This window comes from Moschus berezovskii, chromosome 19 (assembly GCF_049115385.1).
Source record: "Moschus berezovskii isolate FMDL1 chromosome 19, NW_MosBer_1.0, whole genome shotgun sequence".
Lineage (NCBI taxonomy): Eukaryota > Metazoa > Chordata > Mammalia > Artiodactyla > Moschidae > Moschus > Moschus berezovskii.
In genome coordinates this window covers 75,863,462-75,885,493 of record NC_142478.1, presented here as the reverse complement: position 1 = coordinate 75,885,493, position 22,032 = coordinate 75,863,462, and the positions used below count along the sequence as shown (strand labels likewise).

The 22,032-nt window shown below is 63.0% G+C and overlaps 1 protein-coding gene across 2 annotated transcripts; it reads right to left on the bottom strand.

Moving 5' to 3' along the window:
* Positions 1-170: 170 nt before the first annotated feature.
* PRODH (proline dehydrogenase 1) lies at positions 171-18,310 on the bottom strand. 2 transcript variants are annotated; one of them, XM_088828415.1, is made up of 15 exons: positions 18,038-18,310; positions 14,085-14,293; positions 10,215-10,249; positions 9,772-9,921; positions 8,434-8,498; positions 8,078-8,194; positions 7,647-7,726; positions 7,150-7,231; positions 6,710-6,802; positions 5,181-5,327; positions 4,545-4,720; positions 4,261-4,359; positions 1,361-1,480; positions 978-1,066; positions 171-598 (listed from the first exon to the last, which is right to left on the bottom strand). In XM_088828415.1, the coding sequence occupies exons 1-15, from the start codon at positions 18,308-18,310 to the stop codon at positions 411-413; spliced, it is 1,923 nt and encodes a 640-aa protein (XP_088684541.1). In that variant the 3' UTR covers positions 171-410. The 2 variants fall into 2 exon arrangements, with proteins under 2 accessions (XP_088684541.1, XP_055261012.2); XM_055405037.2 differs by lacking the exon at positions 1,361-1,480.
* Between the last annotated feature and the right edge of the window lie 3,722 nt (positions 18,311-22,032).

Genomic DNA, 22,032 nt, shown 5'->3' with positions numbered 1-22,032 from the left:
AACCTGCCCATCAGAGTGTGGTATCTGTCTGCATTGCTCTGAGCCCAGCTCTGGGGCTGGGGTCGGGGGTGTTCAGTGCCCTGCCTGGCTGGGTCTGCACAGAGCGCCCGAGCCGGACCCTAAGGCCTCTCAGGCCATCAGAGCCACTCAAGTCAGCCGCAAGCAAGGGCTCAATGCTGTAGAAAAGTGGTTTATTAACAGGCCAGTTTCCGCAGCCAGCCACTGCCCAGCGTGGGGCTCAGGGCGCCAGGGTTGGACTCTAGGGAAGGTGGTTCTTAAGGTCCAAGGTCGTGGGGGTGGGCAGGGCAATTCCTGACGGCTCCCAGCTCAGGGTGTAAAAGGTGATCGGTGTGAGGCTGGGGTTGGCTGGAGCCCCGGCAGGTCGCCACCAGGGTGTGGGTGCAGGCAGCCTAGGCCGGCTGGTGGAAGAGACTGCCGGTGCAGAGCCTCCGCTTGAGCTCCTGCCACAGCAGCTGCCGCTCCCGCTGAGCCCCCTTCATGACCCCGCTGTTTTCTAGGGCGCGGCGGGACAAGTAGGGCAGCACCTCCATCACGGGCCCGTAAGGGACGTACTTGTACACCGGAAAGCCTGCCTGGCCTGCACGCAGAGATGGGAGTGGTGAGGCCCTGCCCCCGGGGAGGCCTGGCTCCGCCCCCAGCCCCACCCCCGAGGCTGCACCAGCACCCCAGCTCCACCCCCACAGGCCAGCCCCGCCCCCCGCGCCACACCCACCCACCCCCCTGCAACCTGGAGGCCCAGCCCCACCCCCGGGAGGCCCGGCTCCTCCCCTCCGCGCTACAGCCCTGTCCCCAGAGAGGCCCAGTCCCGCCCCCAAGGAGGCCCGACTCCGCTCCCCCGAACCCGGCCCCGCCCCCAAGGAGACCCATCTCCGCCCGGGTGCTACAGCTCCGCCCCCGCTCCCCAGCCCTGCACACTGGAGGCCCAGCTCCAGCCCCACCCCAGGGAGGCCCCTCACCCAGCGGGAAGCTGATCTGGTCGCACATGCCCAGAAGCTGTCCAAAGTACACCTGGCGGTCGGCGGGGTGCAGGCCCAGCTCCTCCATCCTGTAAACAGGGAGGGTGCGGGCTGAGCCCCTCACCCGGAGACCCCTACCCTCAGGGTAGGTGAGGGCATAGGTTCTGTCCTGCCTACTGCAGGCCTCTGCCCAGCTGCTCCTGCCGTGAGCCAAGGCCACCAAGTGTCCCCTCCCCCAGCCAGCCTCCCCTCCTGCTGTGCTTGCCCCCAGCTGCCGAGAGAGGCAGACTCACCCAGTGGCCGGCCCTCCCACCACCCCCTCCTCAAACCCTTGGTACCTGTGCTGTGTTCCCCGTCCCTCAGCCCCACCACCAGCCCCTCACCCTCCCCTCGCTGGCTGCCCTGAGCACACTGCAGTCACCAGCCACGGGTGGCCACCAAGCCTCTGGAGAATGGGTGGTCTGAGTTGAGATGCACTGCACCCATCAAACACACACGGGCCTCTGAAGACGGTGTGCAAACAATGCGAAGTGTCTCACTGCTTTTCTGAAACGTGTTGAAGTGGTGTGTTCCGGGCATGTGGCGGTAATTGGAATGTATCAAATGCAACTTCTGTTCTCTAAGGTGACTGCGAAGCATTGGGAATCAATGCCTGTGGCTCACGTTTCTCCTAGTGCTGCTCAGACACTGAGGAGCACACCCTCCCTACTCTCACTTCCGCCCGGAAGATCTTCAAAAATTCCCCAGGGTTCGAAATACCTATGCACTGTGATGCCCACACTTTACCTCTGGCTCCTGACCAGGCAGATCTGCAGCCACCACCCTCCCTCCACCTGGGTCCTCACACCCACCCAGGCTGGGCCCATCACAGGACCCCCATCCCGTCCTTGGCGCCCACCACCCTTCTCGCTGTCTCAGGGCCCCACCCCAGGCTCCCAGAGCACTCAGCGCACCTCACCGTGGAAGTCCACACAAGGGGTGTCCCACAGACCCTTCTCTGCCTCCTCTAGGGCTGGGCCCCGAGGTCGGGCCCCAGTCTGGGAACGGGCACGTGGCATCCTGTGAAATCTGCTCCTCCCCAACCCCCGCTGCAGCCCCTTCCATGCCAGCCCATGCCCACAGCCGTGTGACTGCAGCTGCCCCAGCACAGGAGAGGCTCTCCATCCACCCACGACACCTGAGCTGGGCCTGACTCCCTCTGGCCCACAGAACAACAGCAAATGTGGCACGGGCAAAGGACTGCTCTCTCCAGGGCTTCTGGAAGCCTGAGCTAGCCTGCTGGACACCTGACCTGGGAGCCAGTGCCCTTCGCTGCCCCTGCCACAGATGAAGCCGTTCAGGGCCAACGGGACCCCAGCTGACCACTGACACAGGACAACCCCAGGCCAGGCCCACCCACCCTGCTGGCTCACAAAACACTGTGTGTAGGCCCCCAAGCTGTGGGTGGGCTCATGACTTGGCCAAACCTAACCCAGGCTCTCTGACGGGGTCCCTAACACGTGGCACCAGAGGCCTCAGCACTTCCCCGGGAAGACCAGCCCAAGCTCTTCTGGGCCCAGGGCCCCTGGAGCAGGACACAAGACCCCAGCCTGCCTGCAGGGCAGAGGCTCCCCAACAATGGCCTGGCCAGGCTGCGGGGCCTGGGATGGCAGGGAACTTGGGTCAGGGAAGCCGCGTCTAGGGCCACAGGACTAGGCCAAGGTGGGAGGCCAGACCAGCTCCTGTGAACGATCCAGAAGTTAGGAGAAAGGAGGCCTTCTGTGGACAGTTACACTTTCAGCAGTCTCACAGTCCTTGCCTAGTGAGACTGAGGACCAGCCTGGGACCAAAAGCTGAAGTGCGAAAGGGCAGCCACAGGTGGCTGAGACTGCGATGGGGGCCTAAGGAGGTGGGCGCCGGCAGGGCCTCTTTGAACACCATCGGGGGGGGCCCTGGGCAGAGGGACCAGCCTCGATCAAGGCTCCAGCACAAAACTGTTTTAAGCCTAAGCAAAAACCAGCTTTTAAAATTTGCAACTCAATCCTGTGTTCCTTCCAAAGTCAAGGAAGCCAAAACTCATCTCCCCTGAGCATAGACGGGTGCCCCTGGCCACCCCACATCCAAGGATGGGGCGGGGTGCCCAAGGAGGCCCCAGGGAGTGAGGGAAGAAGGCAGAAGAGCCCACCCGGCCGGGATGCCCGTTGGACCCCTCCTCCCACCCCAAGGAAACACCTGACCTCCCCCCAAAGACGCCAGAGGCTGCCCTGGCTGCCCCGCGGCCTTCCACGCTCCTGTTCCCAGCCAGGCGGCTGCAAGGGCAGACATCAGAAACCGTGGCTCTGAGCTGCAGATTCAGGCTGCAGAAAAGCAGCCATTGGCAGAAGGCGGCCAAGCAGGACATTGCCGAACCACTCAAGACAACCAGTCACCCCAGGCAACACTGGCAAGTGCCCCGGGCACACCCCAGCACCTCCAGTACCCAGGCCCTGTAGGGGTGCCCGGTGTGGGAGAGGGGCCCGCCTTGCTCCTGGAGAAGGCGCAGGCCGGCCAGGCCACCCCTCACCCAGCTTCCTGTGGGGGTCGGGAGGAGCCAAAACCCCTGGTGGGGTCCACGCTCGGTTGAGATATGAGATAAAAGAACATAGGATGGGGAATCTCCCATAGTTAGGACTCGGCACCTTTACTGCTGGGTGGACAGCTGCGATCCCTGTTAGGGAACTAAGGAGCTTCCCCGATGGCTCAGCGGGTAAAGAACCCACCTGCGACACAGGAGACCGGGGTTCAATCCCTGGGTCGGGAAGATCCCCAGGAAGAGGAAATGGCAACCCACTCCAGTATCCTTGCCTGGAGAATCCTACGGACAGAGGGACCTGGCGGCCCACAGTCCATAGGGGTCACAGAGTCGGACATGACTTAGCAACTGAGCACTGCACTGGGGAACTAAGATCCCACAAGTCACGAATCAATGCCAAAAAAAATGAAAAGGAGTGTGTGTCACCTCATTCCTGTCTGTGACTGACAAGGCTGCCCCATGGGAACACAGGCCACAGCAAATCCCAAGCGCGGTTTAAAGTGCTGCGGAGCTGTCTATAAACGAGGCAACGCATCTCAGGTCGCCAACGTTTCACGCCGTGTGAATCGCCTGATGACATTTATTTTTAATCAGAAACCTGAGGAAGTTGGGTATTAACACTAAAAGCCACAGGAACTGCAGGCAGCCTTTCCGCTACTGCAGGGAGACGCCAAGCCAGGCCCAGGGCATCCAGGGGCCACAGATGTCCCCGAAACCCCCGCCTGGACCCACCTGCGCAGAGTGAAGCGCACGGTGTCCTCGCTGTGTGAGGCCACCATCACTGCGGCCCTGGCGTTGTGCTTCAGCTCCTCCAGGACATAGTCCAGGCACCTGGGGGGACACGTGAGCCAGGCCCGCACAGCCCCCTGGGCAGAGGCCGCGGGCCGGCCCGGGGTTCCAGGACCACGGGGAGGAGCCAGTGTCCCACTCAGCTGGGGTCGTGCATCCAAGAAGAGCACAGAGGCCGGCCCCCCTCACGCCCGGAGCCCCGCCCCTGGGAGCCAGGCACTGCCCACCTGTGGTACACGGAGCTGGTGGCCTCGTACGTGGGGTTGATGGGGTCCTCGTAGCCCACCTCCAGCGCGCGGGCTCGCTCCTGGGCCATGTAAGCACCGCGCACCAGCTTCGCCCCAAAACACCAGCCCTCCCGGCGAGCCAGCTCCACGTCCAGGGTGACGTTATCATAGGCATCCTGCAGGCCATGCCAGAGGTCAAGGACGACCGGGATGGGTCTCCCTCTGGCCTGTGTCCCCCAGCAGAGCCTCCCTGGGGCCTGGGTGCCCCTACCATGTCGCCAGCAGCTGTGGCCACTTGGCGGGGGCTCTGCAAGCCGTCAACACCTGCCGGGACCCCACCCACCCACTTTCCCTGTCCCCAAAGCCCCTACGCCTACCACTGGCCCCTCCAAATACCCAGCTGGGCCCCGAGCGGCCAGCCAGGGTTTGCACTCGGTGTCCCTGAAGCACACGCACAAGTCTGGGCGGGGGCCCAGAGCCTGCATCAGATGCTTGGAGAGAACCGAGCTGCAAAGGGCCGGAGAAGACCGCCACTCAAAACCTGGGGGCTGAGGCACTTTAAGTGGACTCGGAAAGCTGCTCCCTCCGTGTTCCTGAGGCCCCTCATCCCCCAGCGTGGGGCGGGCGGGCGCGCACCCTGAGGTAGCACTGGAACGTGTTGAAGATGAGCGGCCTCTCCACATTGAACCTGCGCTGCATCTCCAGCGTCAGGCGGCTGATGGCTGGCTGGAAGTAGGTCTGCTCTGCGTCCACCATCAGCCGCACACCCGCCTGGCTGGCTTTCTGAGGGATGCAGTGGAGGGAGGTCTGTGTGGGCGCAGATGAGCAGGCATCTCCCAACCCCACTGCGTCCCAGGCGGCCCCCCCGACTCCAGTGCGACCCGGGACACCCCACCGACCCCACCGCGTCTTGGGACAGCCCCCTGACCCCAGCACACCCCGGGGCACCCCCCCAACCCCAGCACGTCCGGGGCACCTTTCCAACCCCAGCACGTCCGGGGCGCCCCCCTGACCCCAGCACGTCCGGGGCACCTTCCCGACCCTAGCACGTCCGGGGCGCCCCCCTGACCCCAGCACGTCCGGGGCACCTTCCCGACCCCAGCACGTCCGGGGCGCCCCCCTGACCCCAGCACGTCCGGGGCGCCCCCATCCCGACCCCAGCACGTCTGGGGCGCCCCCCTGACCCCAGCACGTCCGGGGCGCCCCCATCCCGACCCCAGAACATCCCGGGCGCCCCCCTGACCCCAGCACGTCCGGGGCACCTTCCCGACCCCAGCACGTCCGGGGCGCCCCCCTGACCCCAGCACGTCCGGGGCGCCCCCCTGACCCCAGCACGTCCGGGGCGCCCCCATCCCGACCCCAGCACGTCCGGGGCGCCCCCCTGACCCCAGCACGTCCGGGGCGCCCCCATCCCGACCCCAGCACATCCCAGGCGCCCCCCTGACCCCAGCACGTCCGGGGCACCTTCCCGACCCCAGCACGTCCGGGGCGCCCCCCTGACCCCAGCACGTCCGGGGCGCCCCCATCCCGACCCCAGCACATCCCGGGCGCCCCCCTGACCCCAGCACGTCCGGGGCACCTTCCCAACCCCAGCACGTCTGGGTCACCTTCCCGACCCCAGCACGTCCGGGGCGCCCCCCTGACCCCAGCACGTCCGGGGCGCCCCCATCCCGACCCCAGCACGTCCGGGGCGCCCCCCTGACCCCAGCACGTCCGGGGCGCCCCCATCCCGACCCCAGCACGTCCGGGGCGCCCCCCTGACCCCAGCACGTCCGGGGCACCTTCCCGACCCCAGCACGTCTGGGGCACCTTCCCGACCCCAGCACGTCCGGGGCGCCCCCATCCCGACCCCAGCACGTCCGGGGCGCCCCCCTGACCCCAGCACGTCCGGGGCACCTTCCCGACCCCAGCACGTCCGGGGCACCTTCCCGACCCCAGCACGTCCGGGGCGCCCCCCTGACCCCAGCACGTCTGGGGCACCCCCATCCCGACCCCAGCACGTCCCGGGCGCCCCCCTGACCCCAGCACGTCCGGGGCGCCCCCATCCCGACCCCAGCACGTCCGGGGCGCCTCCCTGACCCCAGCACGTCTGGGGCACCCCCATCCCGACCCCAGCACGTCCGGGGCGCCCCCATCCCGACCCCAGCACGCCCCGGGCGCCCCACCCTGGCCAGCACGTCCATCCTCTGCAGCATGCGCGCCATCTGCCGCTCCTCCTCCTCTGTGAACTGCGACAGCAGGGGCTCCAGCTTTCCCGTCTGGGGGGCAGGGCCATCTGGTCACAGCAGGCTCCATGCCTGGGCCCCTAGGCCAGCACGGCCCGCTCCCACAGGCACCCTCTGCAGGACCTCCCGACGTCCCGACCAGGCCCCGCTCCCCACTCTGCCGTGCCCACATGTGAAGGCCAGTGGCCCACCCAGTGTCCCCCGGCCACCAGGACCCAGGTCCGCGATGCCCCAGGGACGCCAGCTGCACCCGAGAAGTCTGACCCCACACGAGGTGACCCCCGCGCCTCCCTGAGGAAACCCCGGCTCTGTGCGTGGGGCCCCCCACGACAACCCTGTGGGAACCGTGAGGCAGGGACCGGCCGACCAGGGCATATCACCTGCGTGTTGGGGACCACCAGGTGCCTGGAGAGCTCGGTCCTGCTGTCAATGAGGCTGCACCAGTCCAGCAGGTCCAGCGTGCTGTGGGAAGAGGCACGCCAGCAGCGGGCGGCAGCCTAACCACGGCTGCCCGCACCCGCCACATGCCCAGGCCCCACACCAGCCCCCCCCAGACCAACCCCCACGGGGCCTGCCTCGAAACACAGGTACAAATGCAAACAGTACATCCTCTGTTTATGAAATGGAAGTGAGACACAAAACCCTTCGGAGGATCTCAGCTGCCCTCACCCTCCGCCCGCCTGCCAGGGGTGTCCGGGACAGTGGGGCGTGGCACCACCACTCGAGGACCCAGACGATTCCCTGGGAATTTCTGGGGTTCGGGGTCCCACGACCTAGCTGAGAGTTAGCAGGATCTGGAGAGGCCGTTGAGGCTCAGCCAGAACCCCGCCTGGATGCAGGCGGCCACTCCCAGGGACCTCAGCAGGGCTCTGCCTACCCAGACACGCCCAGCGTCTCTGCGGTGAACCAGTCCTCAATCTCCGCCCGGGACGCGATGCCCATCTTGACCACGCTTTCCTGCAGAAGTGGGGGCGTCGGTCCCCCCCCGCCCCACTCCCGGCCCTGCTCACAAGCACCTCCTGCCCTGCCGGCTGGCCTCCTCCCACCAGCGTGAGACCCGGCTATCTTCTGCCTCAGGTCTCCGCTCCACAGATGGCCTCTCCCTGCTGCCCTCCACCCTCCAAGGCTCCCCACATGGCTGCCTACCCCCGTGGGGCCCCCCACTCCCACCCAGTGCCCGCCTGCCCTGAGTCCCTCCCCACCCGCACACAGGCCCTGGAGAAGTGGCAAGGCTCAGACACGGCCGGGACTCCTGGGCAGGGTTCCTCGCAGCTTATATGCCCACAGCCACCAGGGAGGGGCACCCACCTGCAGCGCGACCACCTCCAGCTTTGTGTCCACGGCGGCCAGCCCAGCCTTGCCCTGCTCAGCAGCCACGTGGTGGAAGAAGCGTCTCCATTTGGTCAGCACATCCGAGAACTGCAGCTGCGGACGCCAGCCCTGAGCTTCCACCCAGCACCCATGAGCGCCTCCCGGGACCCTCTACAGCCCAGGCCCCCAACCCACCTGTGTGCCCGGCTCCCGGCCGGAGCCCCAGAGCCAGCCCGGGTGCACCCAGAGCCCAGGCACCGCCACGTGAGTGAAGGCACTTTCACTTAACGCTCGTAGTGCCCGGCGTTCGTGCCAACCCTCTGCCGGAGGTGAAGGGGGCTTCTGACACTCACCAGAAACTGCGGTCTCCCCAGCGCTGTAAGCTTAATGGCTGAGAAGCCGTCCTCGCTGGCTCCGCCTGTGAGAAGCCACAGAGAGAGCCATCAGGCCTTGGGGGCTGGGGGGACCCTGAGCCCAGAATCTGTGCCACTCCAGTCAGGACATGTCTCAGCAACATGTAGGAGGCTGCAGGCGGCGGGCGAGGGCCACACCTTCCATGGGTTACCCACGACACCCAGCCCTGAGACCCCCAGAAAGCACAAATGATCTCACTTGAATGATCCACCCAGTGAGACGGTCAGTGGTACCAGCACACCTGTCCTCCCAGGAGGACACCTGTCCGCCCCTGCCCCCAGGCCCGGTCAGGCCACCTGGCCCTTGGAATCGGCTCTGGTGGCTGCCTGGCAATTCCAGGCAGCGGGGGCAGGAGCGGGAGGGGAGGGCCCTTTGAGGACCCAGACACCTTGGCCGGGCGACCAGCCAGGACAGAAGGACAGCAACCCCGCATGGCCCGTGAACACCCTGTGCACGGCTGCCCCTGACACCCTCGCAGGCAGGCAGGCCACTCAGTGGGCTTGGAGCTGGCCACATGCAGTCAGGAAGGCAGGGGTCCAGGGAGCGGGGGAGGCCTGCCCGCGCTCGCCTGCCCGGTTCCTCTCTGGCGGTCTCGGCAAGCAGGGCCGCCTCGAGGGCACACGGCGCACAGACCCTCCCGCAGAGCAGCGGCAGGAGGCAGACGGTGCCCCACCACCTCCGTCCCTCATCCGGCTGCTGGAAGCCCATGACCACACCTCTGCTCATCCATCCCCAGGCCAGAACCAAGGAGACTCCCTGAGCCCTGGACGCCGGGCAGCTGCTGTCTGTGACCAGTCAGGTGCCCGACGCCGACCCCAGCAGGCTGCCCCGAGTGGTCCTCACTCCTGTCCCCAAGTGTCCACAGTGTCGGGGCCCTAACTGAGAGCTGCTGGGGACCCGCTGGGTTTCTGAGACTGAAGCACACCGAGGTCTGCGTGTCTTCTGGCTGAGCTCGCCTCACGACTGGGTGGTCCTGCCCAGGGGCCACGCAGGGCAGCATCTCCATCCGGGAGGGCGCGGCCACAGCCCCGGGACGGTGCTGCCCTCACCAAAGCCAAGTGCCATGTGACGAGACCCAAGCCCGCTGGCGCGTCCGCGTCCAGGCACCTGGGGCCAGTCAGGCTCCTCGGGAAGCAAGGGGCTGGACTGGGTGTGTGAGCCCAGGCCGCCTCCCGACCTCGGCCACTGAGACGCAGACCGAAGCCCGGGTGAGCGCTGCAGCCCCCACCCCGAGCTTGCCCCGCAGCGTCCCTGGAGCGGGGGTGGGCGAGCCTCACCCGAGGCATCGATGCAGCGCAGGAAGGTCTCCATGTGGCCGTCACACTCGGCCTCGCTGGCGTAGAAGTAGGTGCGGGCGCTGGTGGCCCTGTCCCGGCGGTCCCCGAAGGCCCGGTGCGCCTGGAACTGCTTCTCCCTCTGACTGATGCCTGGGGGCGGGAGAGCCAGCCTGAGTCCCCCCCCCCCCCCCGCGCCCTGCACATGGCCCACGCCGGGGCTGCACCGCTCTGCCTCTCAAGCAGCCCGTGCCTGCTCCCTGACTCAGCCTGGGTCACACCCAGGCCAGGAAGGCAGAGCCCAGACCCCCAGGAGGGCCAGGAGGGCGTGTCACCCACCCGGGCACCTGGGGACACGGGCTGGAGCTGCGGTAGCAGCCCTGGTCCCCGAGCCAAGGGGTGTGTGCGGGGGGAGAGGGCTCACTCCTGACTGGCTCCCGACTCACCGCGGCCGTTGCGCTCCAAGGCCGAGGAACAGGACCTGCAGGAGGAAGGGGATGGGGAGGGTCAGGTCCCCACTGCGGAGGATGGGTAGGGGGATGCTGAGCCAGACACCAATAAGGGGAGCAGCTCACCTGCCAGGCAGGAGCGCCCCACCCCACCCCGCCGACCCCACCCTCCAGGGTCACCTCCTCCGAGCCTGGCTGACAGGGCCCGGCTGACAAGCCCTGTACCTCACAGTCTGCCCCCGGGGAGCCCCTCCCTACAGTGGGTGAGGGGCAAGCAAAGCAACACACAGCCTGAGGCCTGGGTGGGTCTTTCCTGAGAGGAAAAGGTGGGGCCCGACCCAAGACAGGGTGGCCACCAGCTTCCCCCTGCCCTCCCCTCACGGCTGCCGCCTCACCCACGCGCCACAGAGTTACTTTCGAACCCGCAGCCTGAAGGTGTTTCCAGCGCCCACCCTCCCTTGGCTGCCCCAGCCATAACACCTAAATACCCAGGTCCTCCGAGGACAGGACCCTAGGCCGCCCTGGAGGAGCCACCACAGCTGCGGCCCAGCGGGACGCCACGGGCCCTGTCCACACCGAGGCTGCGGGGGCTTGGGCCTGCCCCGTCAGCGCCCAGCCCAGAGTTCACCGCTCAGGCGACCGCCTGCCACAGGGTACACCGTCTCTCAGAGGCCCCCGGGGCCGGGGCCGGTGACAGTCCCAGGAAGCGGCCGGCCACCTGCCCTCCAAGCCCCAGCCAGGCTCCAAAACCACTGGGAGCAACCAGCCACACAGCTGAGGTGTGGGGCCAGGGCCCAGCCTGAGCAGACAGCACTGGGGTGACAGGGCTGTGGTTCTCGAGCAGGCCTGCAAGGGGATGGGGCCTCCAGGAGACAAAAGGGGCAGCTGATAGGCTAGGGGGAGGGGGTGTCATCTCAGCATGTGGAGAAGGGAGAGCACACTCTGGGCATGCAGACACACGCACACGCACACACACGCAGTCATGTGTGCACACATGTGCACGCACACGCAGACACACAAGCACACACAAACGTGCAGACACCTGCTCACAGACACATCAAACACATGTACGCGCAGACAAACGTGCAGGCACACGTGCAGACACGCACACATGGATGTGCAGACACACACACACACATGCACGGCCCAAGATGTGGAGAAGAGAACAAAGTGCACCAGGAAGGGGTGGGCACAGGAAAGAATGGCAGGAATGACAGGAAGCCCCAGTCCACGCCCTCAACCATCTCTAAGCTCAGCTCTACATCAGGAGACTTGCTGGCTGGATGCCTTTTAGGAAAAAATAAAAAGTGAGGGGGGCGGGTGGCACCATGGTAAAGAACCCGCCTGCCAGTAGAGAACACTCGGGAAACACATGTTCAGTTCCTGAGTGGGGAAGCTCCCCTGGGGAAGGAAATGGCAACCCACTCTAGTATTCTTGCCTGGAGAATCTCATGGACAGAGGGGCCTGGTGAGCTGCAGTCCTCGGCGTTGCAAAGAGTCAGAAACGACTGCACGACTGAGCGTGCACACACACATAAGAGGTGAGGAGAAACCACGCTGGCTACCTCCACACTGAAGAAGGAAACAGAACAGGCAGGGCTCCATCCTGGGCCGGACTGTGGACTTTGACCTATGAGCCCAGTATCTGCGGAAAAGACATACCAACTGGAAAACCAGGCCCGTGGAAGGAAGAGCCCCAGGACTCTCCATGCCTAAAAGAACACACTAATTATCTGTGTAACCGAATAGAATCATACATTCTATTATGCTTACTGGGGTATGGCCACAGGCCTACTGATAATTGTCCGCTGTTAACTGCCTAGGCTTAAGGCATCTGAATCGCGGGTTAATCTGATTGTGTCTTTCTTTTCCCTTTGTTCACACTAGCTTCAGGGAACCTTATACGCTTAAGGTATTTAAGGTTTTCACAAAAACTGGTCGGGGTCCTTGGCTAAGAGGAGACTCTGCCTTGGGCCCGCCAGTGTAATAAACTGCACTCCACTATCTGCCTTGCCCTGAGTGAGTTTGTTTCCCAGAACGCATGGCTACAACACCAGCTCTGCCCTGATTAAACGTGGGAGGCAGGAGAGAAGCACGAAAGAGTCTGGCGGCCCCAGGCCCTGGTTCCGCACCCAAGACCCCGCACACAATCCGGACAGACCTTCACCCTGGGGACCCAGGCCAGGCCTGGCACAGCCAGGACAGACAAGACTGCAGTCCACACTGCCCCAGCCGCCATCACAGCCCATCATTGGGAGGAAACCTCGCCCTGTTCCCTGGCCCCGTGGTGCTCAGCCTGCTGGGGGTGCCCTGGGGGCTCCTCTCCTGGAGTGAGGACCCTGGCCTCAGCCTTCTAACAAATGTTCTGGTAACCTCCATCCCACGCTGCCTGGATGGCCACTCTGCCTCCTCCTTCCCACCCTGGAAGTCCCCCAGGCCCCTCCTCCCAGTGGCAGGGTCGTCTGCATTATTCCCGGGGCAGGGTCAAGGGGCCTGTGACCACTCCGTTCCCCCCACAGGAGCTCGATGGCTGGATGTTGGATCAGCGCCCGTGAGCCGGGTTCTGCATCCTCAGCCCGGCCCCGCCGAGTACACAGAGCAGCCTGGCACCTGCAGACAGGCCGCCTCGTGAGGACAGGGAGGGACCGCAGCTCCCAGCCCAGAGGCCAGCCAGCAGGGGTCCGGCAGGACCAGCGGCCCAGGGTCACAGGCTCCACGCCTGCATCACAGCAAGCTGGCCCGCCTCCCAATGTTCCCCTGCAGGGCGAATTGCCCAGGGGAAAGGAGGCTTTTCATACCAGAGAAAGAACTTCCATTGTGAAACCACCAACCCCCACCGAGACCCAGTGGGACACTGCCCATTAGTTATTCAAAAGGCAGCCCCAGGCAGCCACCAGCCCCCAGGAACAGGGGGTACAGAGCTGGAGAACCCCGCCTTCATGACAGCAAATTGAGAGACAGGGGCTTGGCTCCCCAAGCCAATCCAGCAGCGGCTCCACTGGGACATTCCGTTCCCAGGGCTGGAGTCTCCTATGACCCGTCCCCTCACCACCCCTGGCCAGAGCAAACACCAAACCTGAGATGGGGCAAGCAACTCAGTGAGCCTGTTCCCCAGCCTCACTGGCTCAGGCACAGATGCTGTCAGGACTCAGCGCAGCCTGGCCTGGAGGGGAGTAGAAACCAGCCCAGCAACCAGGCAGGCATTCTGCAAAGCAAGGGCTGGATCCGCCTGAGTCTCCAATGGGGGACCCGTCCTGTGGCCCAGAGGCGGGGGCGGTGCCCATCTGTCCCCACACCCCTGCCCAGAGAACAGACCCCTGCAGCCAGTCAGTGACCTTGGCAGGAGCTGGTGGACTGGCCTGCCACATGGAGCCAGCACATTCCATTTTCCTCGGATGCTCCTGGGCAGGCTCCACACCTACCAGGAGGGCCCCAGCTGCTAATCAGGAAACGGTCTCAGGGGCCAGGCAGAGGGACCACCCTGGGGGTCAGAATCATCAGAAAAGATGCTTCACCAGGAAGCCAGAAGACCACCAATGCCAGTGTGGTCGTCTGTGCCACGGCCACTCAACTTTGCCAGCACCCCCCATAGGGTGACAGCAGCCTATAATTTTCACGTATCACAAGGTATTACTCTTGCTTTGCTTCAACCATTTAAAACTGCAGCCATGATCCTTAGCCTGCAGACTATCCAAAATTAGGAGGATCAGACGGCACACAAGGCCTTGGTGAAGGCTCAGGACATCGTCCTCACAGGACGAAGGCCCAACCCCAGGCAGGCCCAGGAGGGCTGCGGGGGGGTCGGGTGGGCGGAGCTCCCCCAGCGGTCTGGGCCGGTCCCGCCCACGGGCATCGAGTGGCCCTTACTCCATCTCCGTGCGCTTGGCTTCCTCCGGCGTCAGGTCCTCCTCCACGCCATAGTCCAGGATGGAGCCCACACCGAAGGCCCTGTTGTGCTGGATCAGGGGCCGGATGGACTCCTGGTCCTCGCCAGCCACAAACTGCCCGTAGAAGGTCATCTTCATCAGCGTGTTGAACAACCTTTGCCCCAGAAGTCTCCTGGCAAGATGCAGCAGCTGGAAGGCAGGGGGAGCGGCTGTCCGGGGCCACCTGGGCTCCCCACCCCCGGCAGGACTCCCTGCTTCCTCCCCGGTGACACAAAGCCCTGACATGCTCCCTGGGGCCAAACTCAGCGCAGGGCCCTGGTTTTATGGCCACACCACCCAGAATGGCTTGCTTCCCGCTTGCAGGAGCTGGCCGGCCCCCACTCCTCACTGGAGTTGGCTGGTTCCCGGCGCTGCTCTGACCCCTCTCCTGCCCTGTGGGCTCACAGGTGACCCCCGGAGGCACATGGCGGCCACGTGACCACACTGGGTGGATACAGTGATTGGCGGACCTTTCCAGGAACAGCAGCGAGCTCACAGCGTTGTCTTTATCCACGCCTCGGCTGCGGATGATGGGGACTGCTGTGACTTTCTCGGAGACAAGCACTCAGAGTTTTCAATGTTTCGCTCACTGCTTATTCCAAGTCCCTAAAACACTGCCTGGCAAGCGGCTGGCCCTGCAGTGGGTGCTGAACAGATGAACACACAGAACTCCAAGGAACCACGAGTTCCGCTGGAGGCAGCATGGGCCAGAAGTGAGCCGGGTGACCGCCCCCAAGGGTCTGGGAGACGACTGCCCATGGGGGGCCAGTGGGGGCTCGGCACAGTCATGCATCCACTGCAGACCAGCAGCCCAGGCACATGGGCCCCCGGGGAAGACGGCCACGCAGACCACTCAGCCTTCTCTACCTGCACACACCACGCCCCAGATTCCTGCCATCGTCATTCACATGGGCCAAGCAGGTGCCTCCTGCCCAGCGCAGCTCTAGGCTGAGCAAAACAGAGGGGGGACTCCCCTCCTAGTTGCGGGGAGACCCAGAAGGCAGGAGGGGCAAGGTCCTTCACAGGATTCAGATTGGGGGTGAGGGGGTGCCGGACAGGGCAAGAGGGGGGCTCTGCCAGGCAAGGAGGTGACGAGGCAGGAAGGAATCAGGACGGGGGGCAGGGATGACCACTGGAGGACACACCCACCACCTGTCCAGGAATCCCTGTGCCACCTCCAGCTCCAAGACCGGGACAGTCTATGGTTTCTCAACCCCAGTGAATAACAGAACCCCACTTTCTTATGGGGATCAGGCCTCGGGGAACCATCTCCAGTCCAAGCAAAAGCATGGGTGAGTCACAGACCTTCATCCCCAACTAGCGTCAAATAGCCCATGCCACCCCAAGGCTCACACAGCTGCCCTGAGCCTGGCACTCTGACACTCAGGGGGCCACATGGCACCCCGAGGGCAAAGGTTTCTAGGCCATCACCTCTTCCCAGTGGCAGCCTCTGCCCAGTGTCCGACTTTATTGCGTCTCATTGTTTGTATAAGAAAGATTGGAAATGCAAAGTGAAAGCACCAAGCTGGGAGAGGGCAGCCTTCCCCCACCTCCCAAGAGCCCCGGCCAGAAGTCAGGGGGTCTGTAGACCTAGGCAGCCTCCAACAAATCCCAGTTCAACCCAGAGGCAGATGGGGCAGAATCAGGGACCTGAGAGCCAGGACCTGTGGGAAACCCCTGACATCAAACATGCCGATTCCGAGGACTATCAGAAACACGGCATGGACATAGGCCGACTGTCTGCTGTTGGGCTGGCAAGCTTGCCCGCCCAGGGACACGTGGTGAATAATCTAGGCTGTACAGGCCACACAGTCGATCCTAGCCACCCAGCTATTGTGGAAGAGCCCCAGCCAACACTCACTGAAGGAGCAGGAGCAGGGCTGATGCTGAGGGGTGGTCCAGGGACCTCCTGGTCCCCTTGTACCCTTGTGTTGTCTGGGACAACAACACTGAAGGTCCCACCAGGTCCCACCCTGGCACAGAAGAGGTCAGCCTGTCACAGAGGGCGATGCAAGGCTGGCGGTTTGAAGCCCAGAGCAAAGCAGCCTGTAAGCTCGTCCTGTGCCCAGTGAGCCCTGTAAGCTCGTCCTGTGCCCAGTGAGCCCTGTAAGCTCGTCCTGTGCCCAGTGAGCCCTGTAGGCTCATCCTGGTGCCCAGTGAGCCCTGTAGGCTCGTCCTGTGCCCAGTGTGCCCTGGGGTGGCTCCGCCGGAGACCAGGTAGCCCCACCTCTTCCCCACCTCATCCTTCGTGGATTTAGAAACTTGCACCAGGAACGCAGACACTGTAAAAGTGTCAGAGATGCCTACAAGTGAGGACGGATAAAACCAGTTCTCTCACCTCCCTGCCCACACCTCTCCCCCCGGGCTCTCCGGCGCTGGCTCACACCCAAGCACAGAGGCTTTCATCACAGAACACCTGGATGTTCTAAACCATTCGAAAAAGGCCTCCCTGTGGGCAAGTGCAGGCCCCCACTGGGTCCAGAGCCAATGCCACAGCTCAAACTGGGTTCCTGAAAGCTGATACTCCCTGGGGCAGGAGCTGCACAGACCTGCACTGGCTGGGCAGGAGGAATTTCTGCTGCAGGCCAGACAACGAGAAGGACCAGGTCTGGGGAGGAGCCCACAAGCTCCACAGTCTAGTCTCTGCCCCGTTTCCTCCAGCACCAGGCGCCAAGGTCACTGTCACCAGCAGGACCAACAGCAAGGACGACGGCGGGACAGACCCTCGGAGGCGGGCAGACCACCACGCACAGTGGCTGGGCTCCTTAAGCGCGTCCCCAGGGCACAGGCACAGCACCAGGGAGAAGCCACCTTGCTCAGGCATCCACAGCACAGTCTGGGGGCACTGGCCCCAGGCAGACACCCGAGCGACGGTGGAGCTGGCCGGTCCCTCCTGTCTTCGCCCGCAGTGCCCGAGGACTCCAGCTGTGCGGGCTTCTCTGCTGATTTTGAACCTGGCCTTTCCACAGCCACCCAGCTCTAACTGTGCCCTCAGCACCCACCCGTCGTGGCCTCACCTTCACCTCTGCCCAAGGTGTGGCTAGCTGCTCCTCCTGGGTCCAACCTCCCTAGCCTCTCCCTGGAGCCAAGGGGCCCTCCACACGGCCTCACTGAGACGTCAACACCACCTGCATGCAGAGCCCTCAGGACCCTCAGCACCAACTGGACCCTTGCTTTTAAATTGTTCCCAGGGTCACCCTGACCAACAGCGGCTAAGACACTTCTGCTTTTTAATTTCCCAAATCCCTCACACTTTTCAAAGTCAAAGTGCTCAAGTTTCGAAAGTCAGATATTTGAGCAGCTTTTCCCATTCTCTCTCAACACTGTCTGTTCACGATGGCCATGTGTGGGGACCCCAGCTTCCAAGAATTCTGGGGTTCCAAGCTATGAGCCGCACACAGCCAGGCTCCCTTTTCAGTAAAGCAAATGGCATTCGATTTTGATCTCAAGTGAACACTGTGTATTACTGCAAGCACTATACAGCTTAAACTTTAGACTGGTTTTTATTATTAGTTGCTATGGTGAAGAATTCGCCTGCAATACCTGACACCTGGGTTGGATCCCTGGGTCGGGAAGATCCCCTAGACTAGAAAATGGCACCCCACTCCAGTATTCTTGCCTGGGAAATTCCATGGACAGGGGATCTGGGCGGGCTACAGTCCATGGGGTCGCGAAGAATCGGACACGACTGAGCGACTGAACGACCACCCACAACTGACATGTACTAAAATTCACTGCCCGAAAACCGCGTGCAGGAAACACCTCCCTTCCTAACTTCCCGGCCACGCGCGGTGCTCCAGAGTGCCCGCTCTCCACCCTGAAACCTCGGAACGGCTCCCAGACGGCTGGAGGTCCGCGGGGCCCAGCCGCACGCCCGCCCGCGGCCCCGCACACCTGCTCGTGACGCGCCAGCAGCGCGGGCGACGCGCAGAGGCGCAGCACCAGCAGACTGCGCGCCAGCTCCCAGCTGCGCCGGCTCCGGTACGCCTCCTGCGTGTTGCCGAAGTCCACGGCGGGCGCCGGCGGCCGCGCGGTTTCGGCCGGCCCGCTCCCGGGCTCGGCTCCCGGGCTCGCGGCGGGCTGCTCTCGGGCCGCCGGCGCGGTCGACAGCGGGGCGCGGCGACGGAGGGCGGAGAGCCGGACCCACGACGCCCGCCCGAGACCCATGGCTGCTGCGCGCCCCCGCCGGGGTTGCTTAAATAGGCGCCCTGGCCCCGCCCCCGCCAGGCCCCGCCCCTAGCCCCGCGCCACGCCCCTCCAGAGGCCCCGCCCCCGCGCCCGGCCCCGCCCACCGAGCCGCTCCACGTGCACCCGAGCCCCGCCTTCCCAGCAGGGGAGGCTGCGCCGAGAGAAGACCCCGCCTGCTTGGCTGACCTCCCTGGCTCCTCCTGCTCTGCTGGAGCCCACCCTGCACACGTGCACACCTGGGCTTTGAGACGCAGGGTCTGCGGAGAATCCGGGAAGGCGAAGGTGATACTGCTTCTCCAGTGTAAAGACGCTTTGGGAAACCCTCCCACCAACCGGTCCTCTCCCGCCCCTAAGGCTCGAGCGCTGAAGGAGTCTTGCCAACTCCGTTCTCCCCCGCCTTTCCCGGTTCCACCGCCCACCCAAGGGGCAGGCGTGGACCACCAGGCTCACCTTGGACGCCCTAACCTGTCCAGCACTTGGGGACTGCGTGACTGTGCGGCGGTCCTGTGCATCATAGACTCTTCAGCAGCGCCATTCCAGGCTTCTCTGCGCCAGACGCCAGCGGCACCCCTCCCCCAGACCTTGCTAATGCCCCGGGGACCCCATCATCACACCCACACTGATGGAGGCTTCTCGGCTTTGTCACGGGCCTCTTCCCCCCTTCCCCCGTTGGAGCTGAAGACAAAAAGGGAGAGACACGAGGGACGGGCGAGTCAAGGGTCAGGGACTGGAGGGTCCTTCCATCAGCTCAGAAATGTAGCTCCCCTGGGGTTCCCCCGGGGGTCCAGGAGTGGAGACTCCACACTCCCAGAGCAGGGGGCCCAAGTCTGATCCCTGGTCAGGGAGCTAGGTCCCTCATGCTGCATCTGAGACCCAGTGCAACCAAAGAAAGCAATATTAAAAAAAAAAGAAACTAAGCTCCCCAAGAATAGGCCAGCCTTATAAGCTGGCTGTGGCCAACAGACTGCCCCATTTTCCTTTCACAGATAAGCTTCCCTCCTCCCCAAAACCGTTCAGGGACTCCCTGCTGCTATCCGGACAAGGCTGCTGGCTCAACTGGGGTCACCGGCCCCCAGAGGCCAGGTCCCCCTACTCCCACCTTAGCTCTCACCATGCTGGTCGGTCTGCCAGGCCCTCCTCTGAGCTCCGGGTCATGTGAGGGCTGCCCACTGCTCTCGGCCAGCTGTGCCCAAGGCCCGCCCGCCCGCCCCTGCACGCAGCCCCTCCCTCTGTCCCCCTCCTCCTCAGGGCCCATTAGCAGGCACACACATCCCCAGCTGGGCACTGGTTGGACCCCAGCTCCCTCCTCTTGCCCTTGACACCCAGGCACCTGTGTGCCTCCCACAGCTGCCGCCTGATGTGTCTTTATTGAAGGAAGGAGCGTGTCTGACATGGGAAGTCTGATGCCGGGCTCCAGACTGGTGACAGGGTTGGGGGCTCGTCCTCTGGGCCCCACCCTGAACCCTGCGTTGCCCTGGAGTGCATGCAGCCCTCGCCTGGCACCCTGGCTCTGGCTTTCCATGAAGACACCCCCCTGGTGCCAGTCTCTCCTTGGCGGGACGCACCCAGCTGGTCCAGGCGGGGTTCCCCCAGGAACAACTGCACCCAGTTACAGCAAAGGACCAGACTCCCAGCCCTCTGCGTGTGGCCAGGACAAAGTGCAGCCCTCTTGTATCAGGGGCCAGGGTGGGGGCTTCGTTGGCATCCTGGGGTCCCACAGCTCACTGCACTGAGAGTGGAGAAGACTCATCACACACACATTTGGGCAAAATTACGGCACGTGTGAAATGCCAGGTCTGCTCACGGGCTGACCTTCCTGTGCCCCCATCCTCCAACAGCTCCACCCTTGCTCTGACTCAGGAAATAGAGGGTAGAATCCAGGGCAAAACACAGCTGACAAAGGGGAAGTCCAGGCAAATCACAGACCAAGCGGCACAGACGTGTGGCCATCAGTGCTGGGCCCAGCACCACGCCCCGGCCACCCAGGCCAGCTCCCCGGGGCCTGCCTCCCACACAGGGGTCATGCTGGGTTCGCCGTCTGATGTCACCTCTGGGTTCCCACCTTCCAGCTCTGGCTCCCATCGCCCAGCTTAGCTGAGGCAGATATGAAAAGGTCAGACGCCTGGGATCTCAGCAGTGTGGCCGTACGGTCAGCCCCAGGGAAGGGCCCGTTGGAAAGGCCGAGGGCTCTGGGAGGGAGCAGCTGGGTGATGACTCCAGTGGGCGGCCAGCCCATGGGCTCAGGACCCTCGCCCAGCCGTCGCTGCCACGTCGCGTGCCAGCCCTCCCCAGGGCGCACGTCCTCTGGGGGTCTCCCGCTCCCTGTTGTCTCCTGCTCTGTTTCCACTTCTTCAGAGAGCAGGACTTTGACGCTCTGTCAAAGTTACCATTTTGCCAGCTGCTTCTTACCACGTTTCCTGAAATACTGGTCTGCCCAAATCGCAGCTCCGTGTCGGAACTCACTCTGACTTATGACAGTTTGCGGCTTTGCCCTGCACCCATTTCTGCTGATATGTTTGCTCTGTCTGCACACAGAGGAATTCGTTCACATTTGTTTAATTTGGGGTTTGTCTTCCTCTTCTCAGCCGGTACCAAACAGTGCCAGCATTTGCTCCCCCGGAGTGTAAATTCTGTCCTGGGTACGTCATCCCCTTATCCATTCCTTGCTGGCACGCCCAGATTCTGCCCGAGCTCTCTTTCACTCTGGGATTTGTCATTTTTCTCAGGTACTAAAATGCGACTGCGTCCCCTGATGTTAAGACTGTCTGCTGCATCCCAGAACACACTGCTGTGTTACTTGGGCGTCACTCTCGCCCCGTGGCCGTTCTGTCTGGTGACTTTCAATTGCTCTGCCCGCGTGCTCCGTCTCTCGCTCAGTCCTGTCCAACTCTTTGTGACCCCATGAACTGCAGCCTGCCTCGGTCCATGGGGTTCTCCAGGCAGCAATGCTGGAGTGGGTTGCCATTTCCGCCTCCAGGGGATCTTCCCGACGCGGGGATCGAACCCATGTCTCCTGCATTGGCAGATACATTTCTTTTTTTTTTTTTTTCAATATTTCTGCAGGTTTAGTAACATCGTAAAATACATTTCAACTAAAATTCACAAATCTAAAAACCTGTTAGGCATTTTTAGGCGTTTTAAGTTGGAAATGAAGACCAATGTTACATCGTAATATGCCAATTACAAATAGTACTTCAAATAGCAAATACTACAGTTTGTCCCAAACTTTAAAAACTATTCATGAACTCAACACTGAACTATTGATGGCTATGAGAATTGTTTCCTAGCCTTTTTGAAAATTTCAACCCATTTACGTTTAAGGTAATTATTGATAAGTACGATCCCGTAGCCATTTTCTTTATTGCTTTGGGTTCAAGTTTATACACTCTTTCTGTGTTTCCTGTCTAGAGAAGATCCTTTAGCATTTGTTGGAGAGCTGGTTTGGTGATGCTGAATTCCCTCAGCTTTTGCTTGTCTGTAAAGCTTTTGATTTCTCCTTCATATTTGAATGAGATCCTTGCTGGGTATAGTAATCTGGGCTGTAGGGTATTTTCTTTCATCACTTTAAGTATGTCTTGCCACTCCCTTCTGGCCTGAAGAGTTTCTGTTGAAAGATCAGCTGTTATCCTTATGGGAATCCCCTTATGTGTTATTTGCTGCTTTTCCCTTGCTGCTTTTAATATTTGTTCTTTGTGTTTGAT

Excerpts from the sequence above, each read along its gene's own strand:
- PRODH (XM_088828415.1), bottom strand. The coding sequence starts at position 18,310 with ATGGGTCTCGGGCGGGCGTCGTGGGTCCGGCTCTCCGCCCTCCGTCGC. Across the intron at positions 14,294-18,037 it reads TGCTGGCGCGTCACGAGCAG|CTGCTGCATCTTGCCAGGAG; the intron begins GTGTGCGGGGCC and ends CCTGCCTTCCAG. Across the intron at positions 4,721-5,180 it reads CGTTCCAGTGCTACCTCAGG|GATGCCTATGATAACGTCAC; the intron begins GTGCGCGCCCGC and ends CATGGCCTGCAG.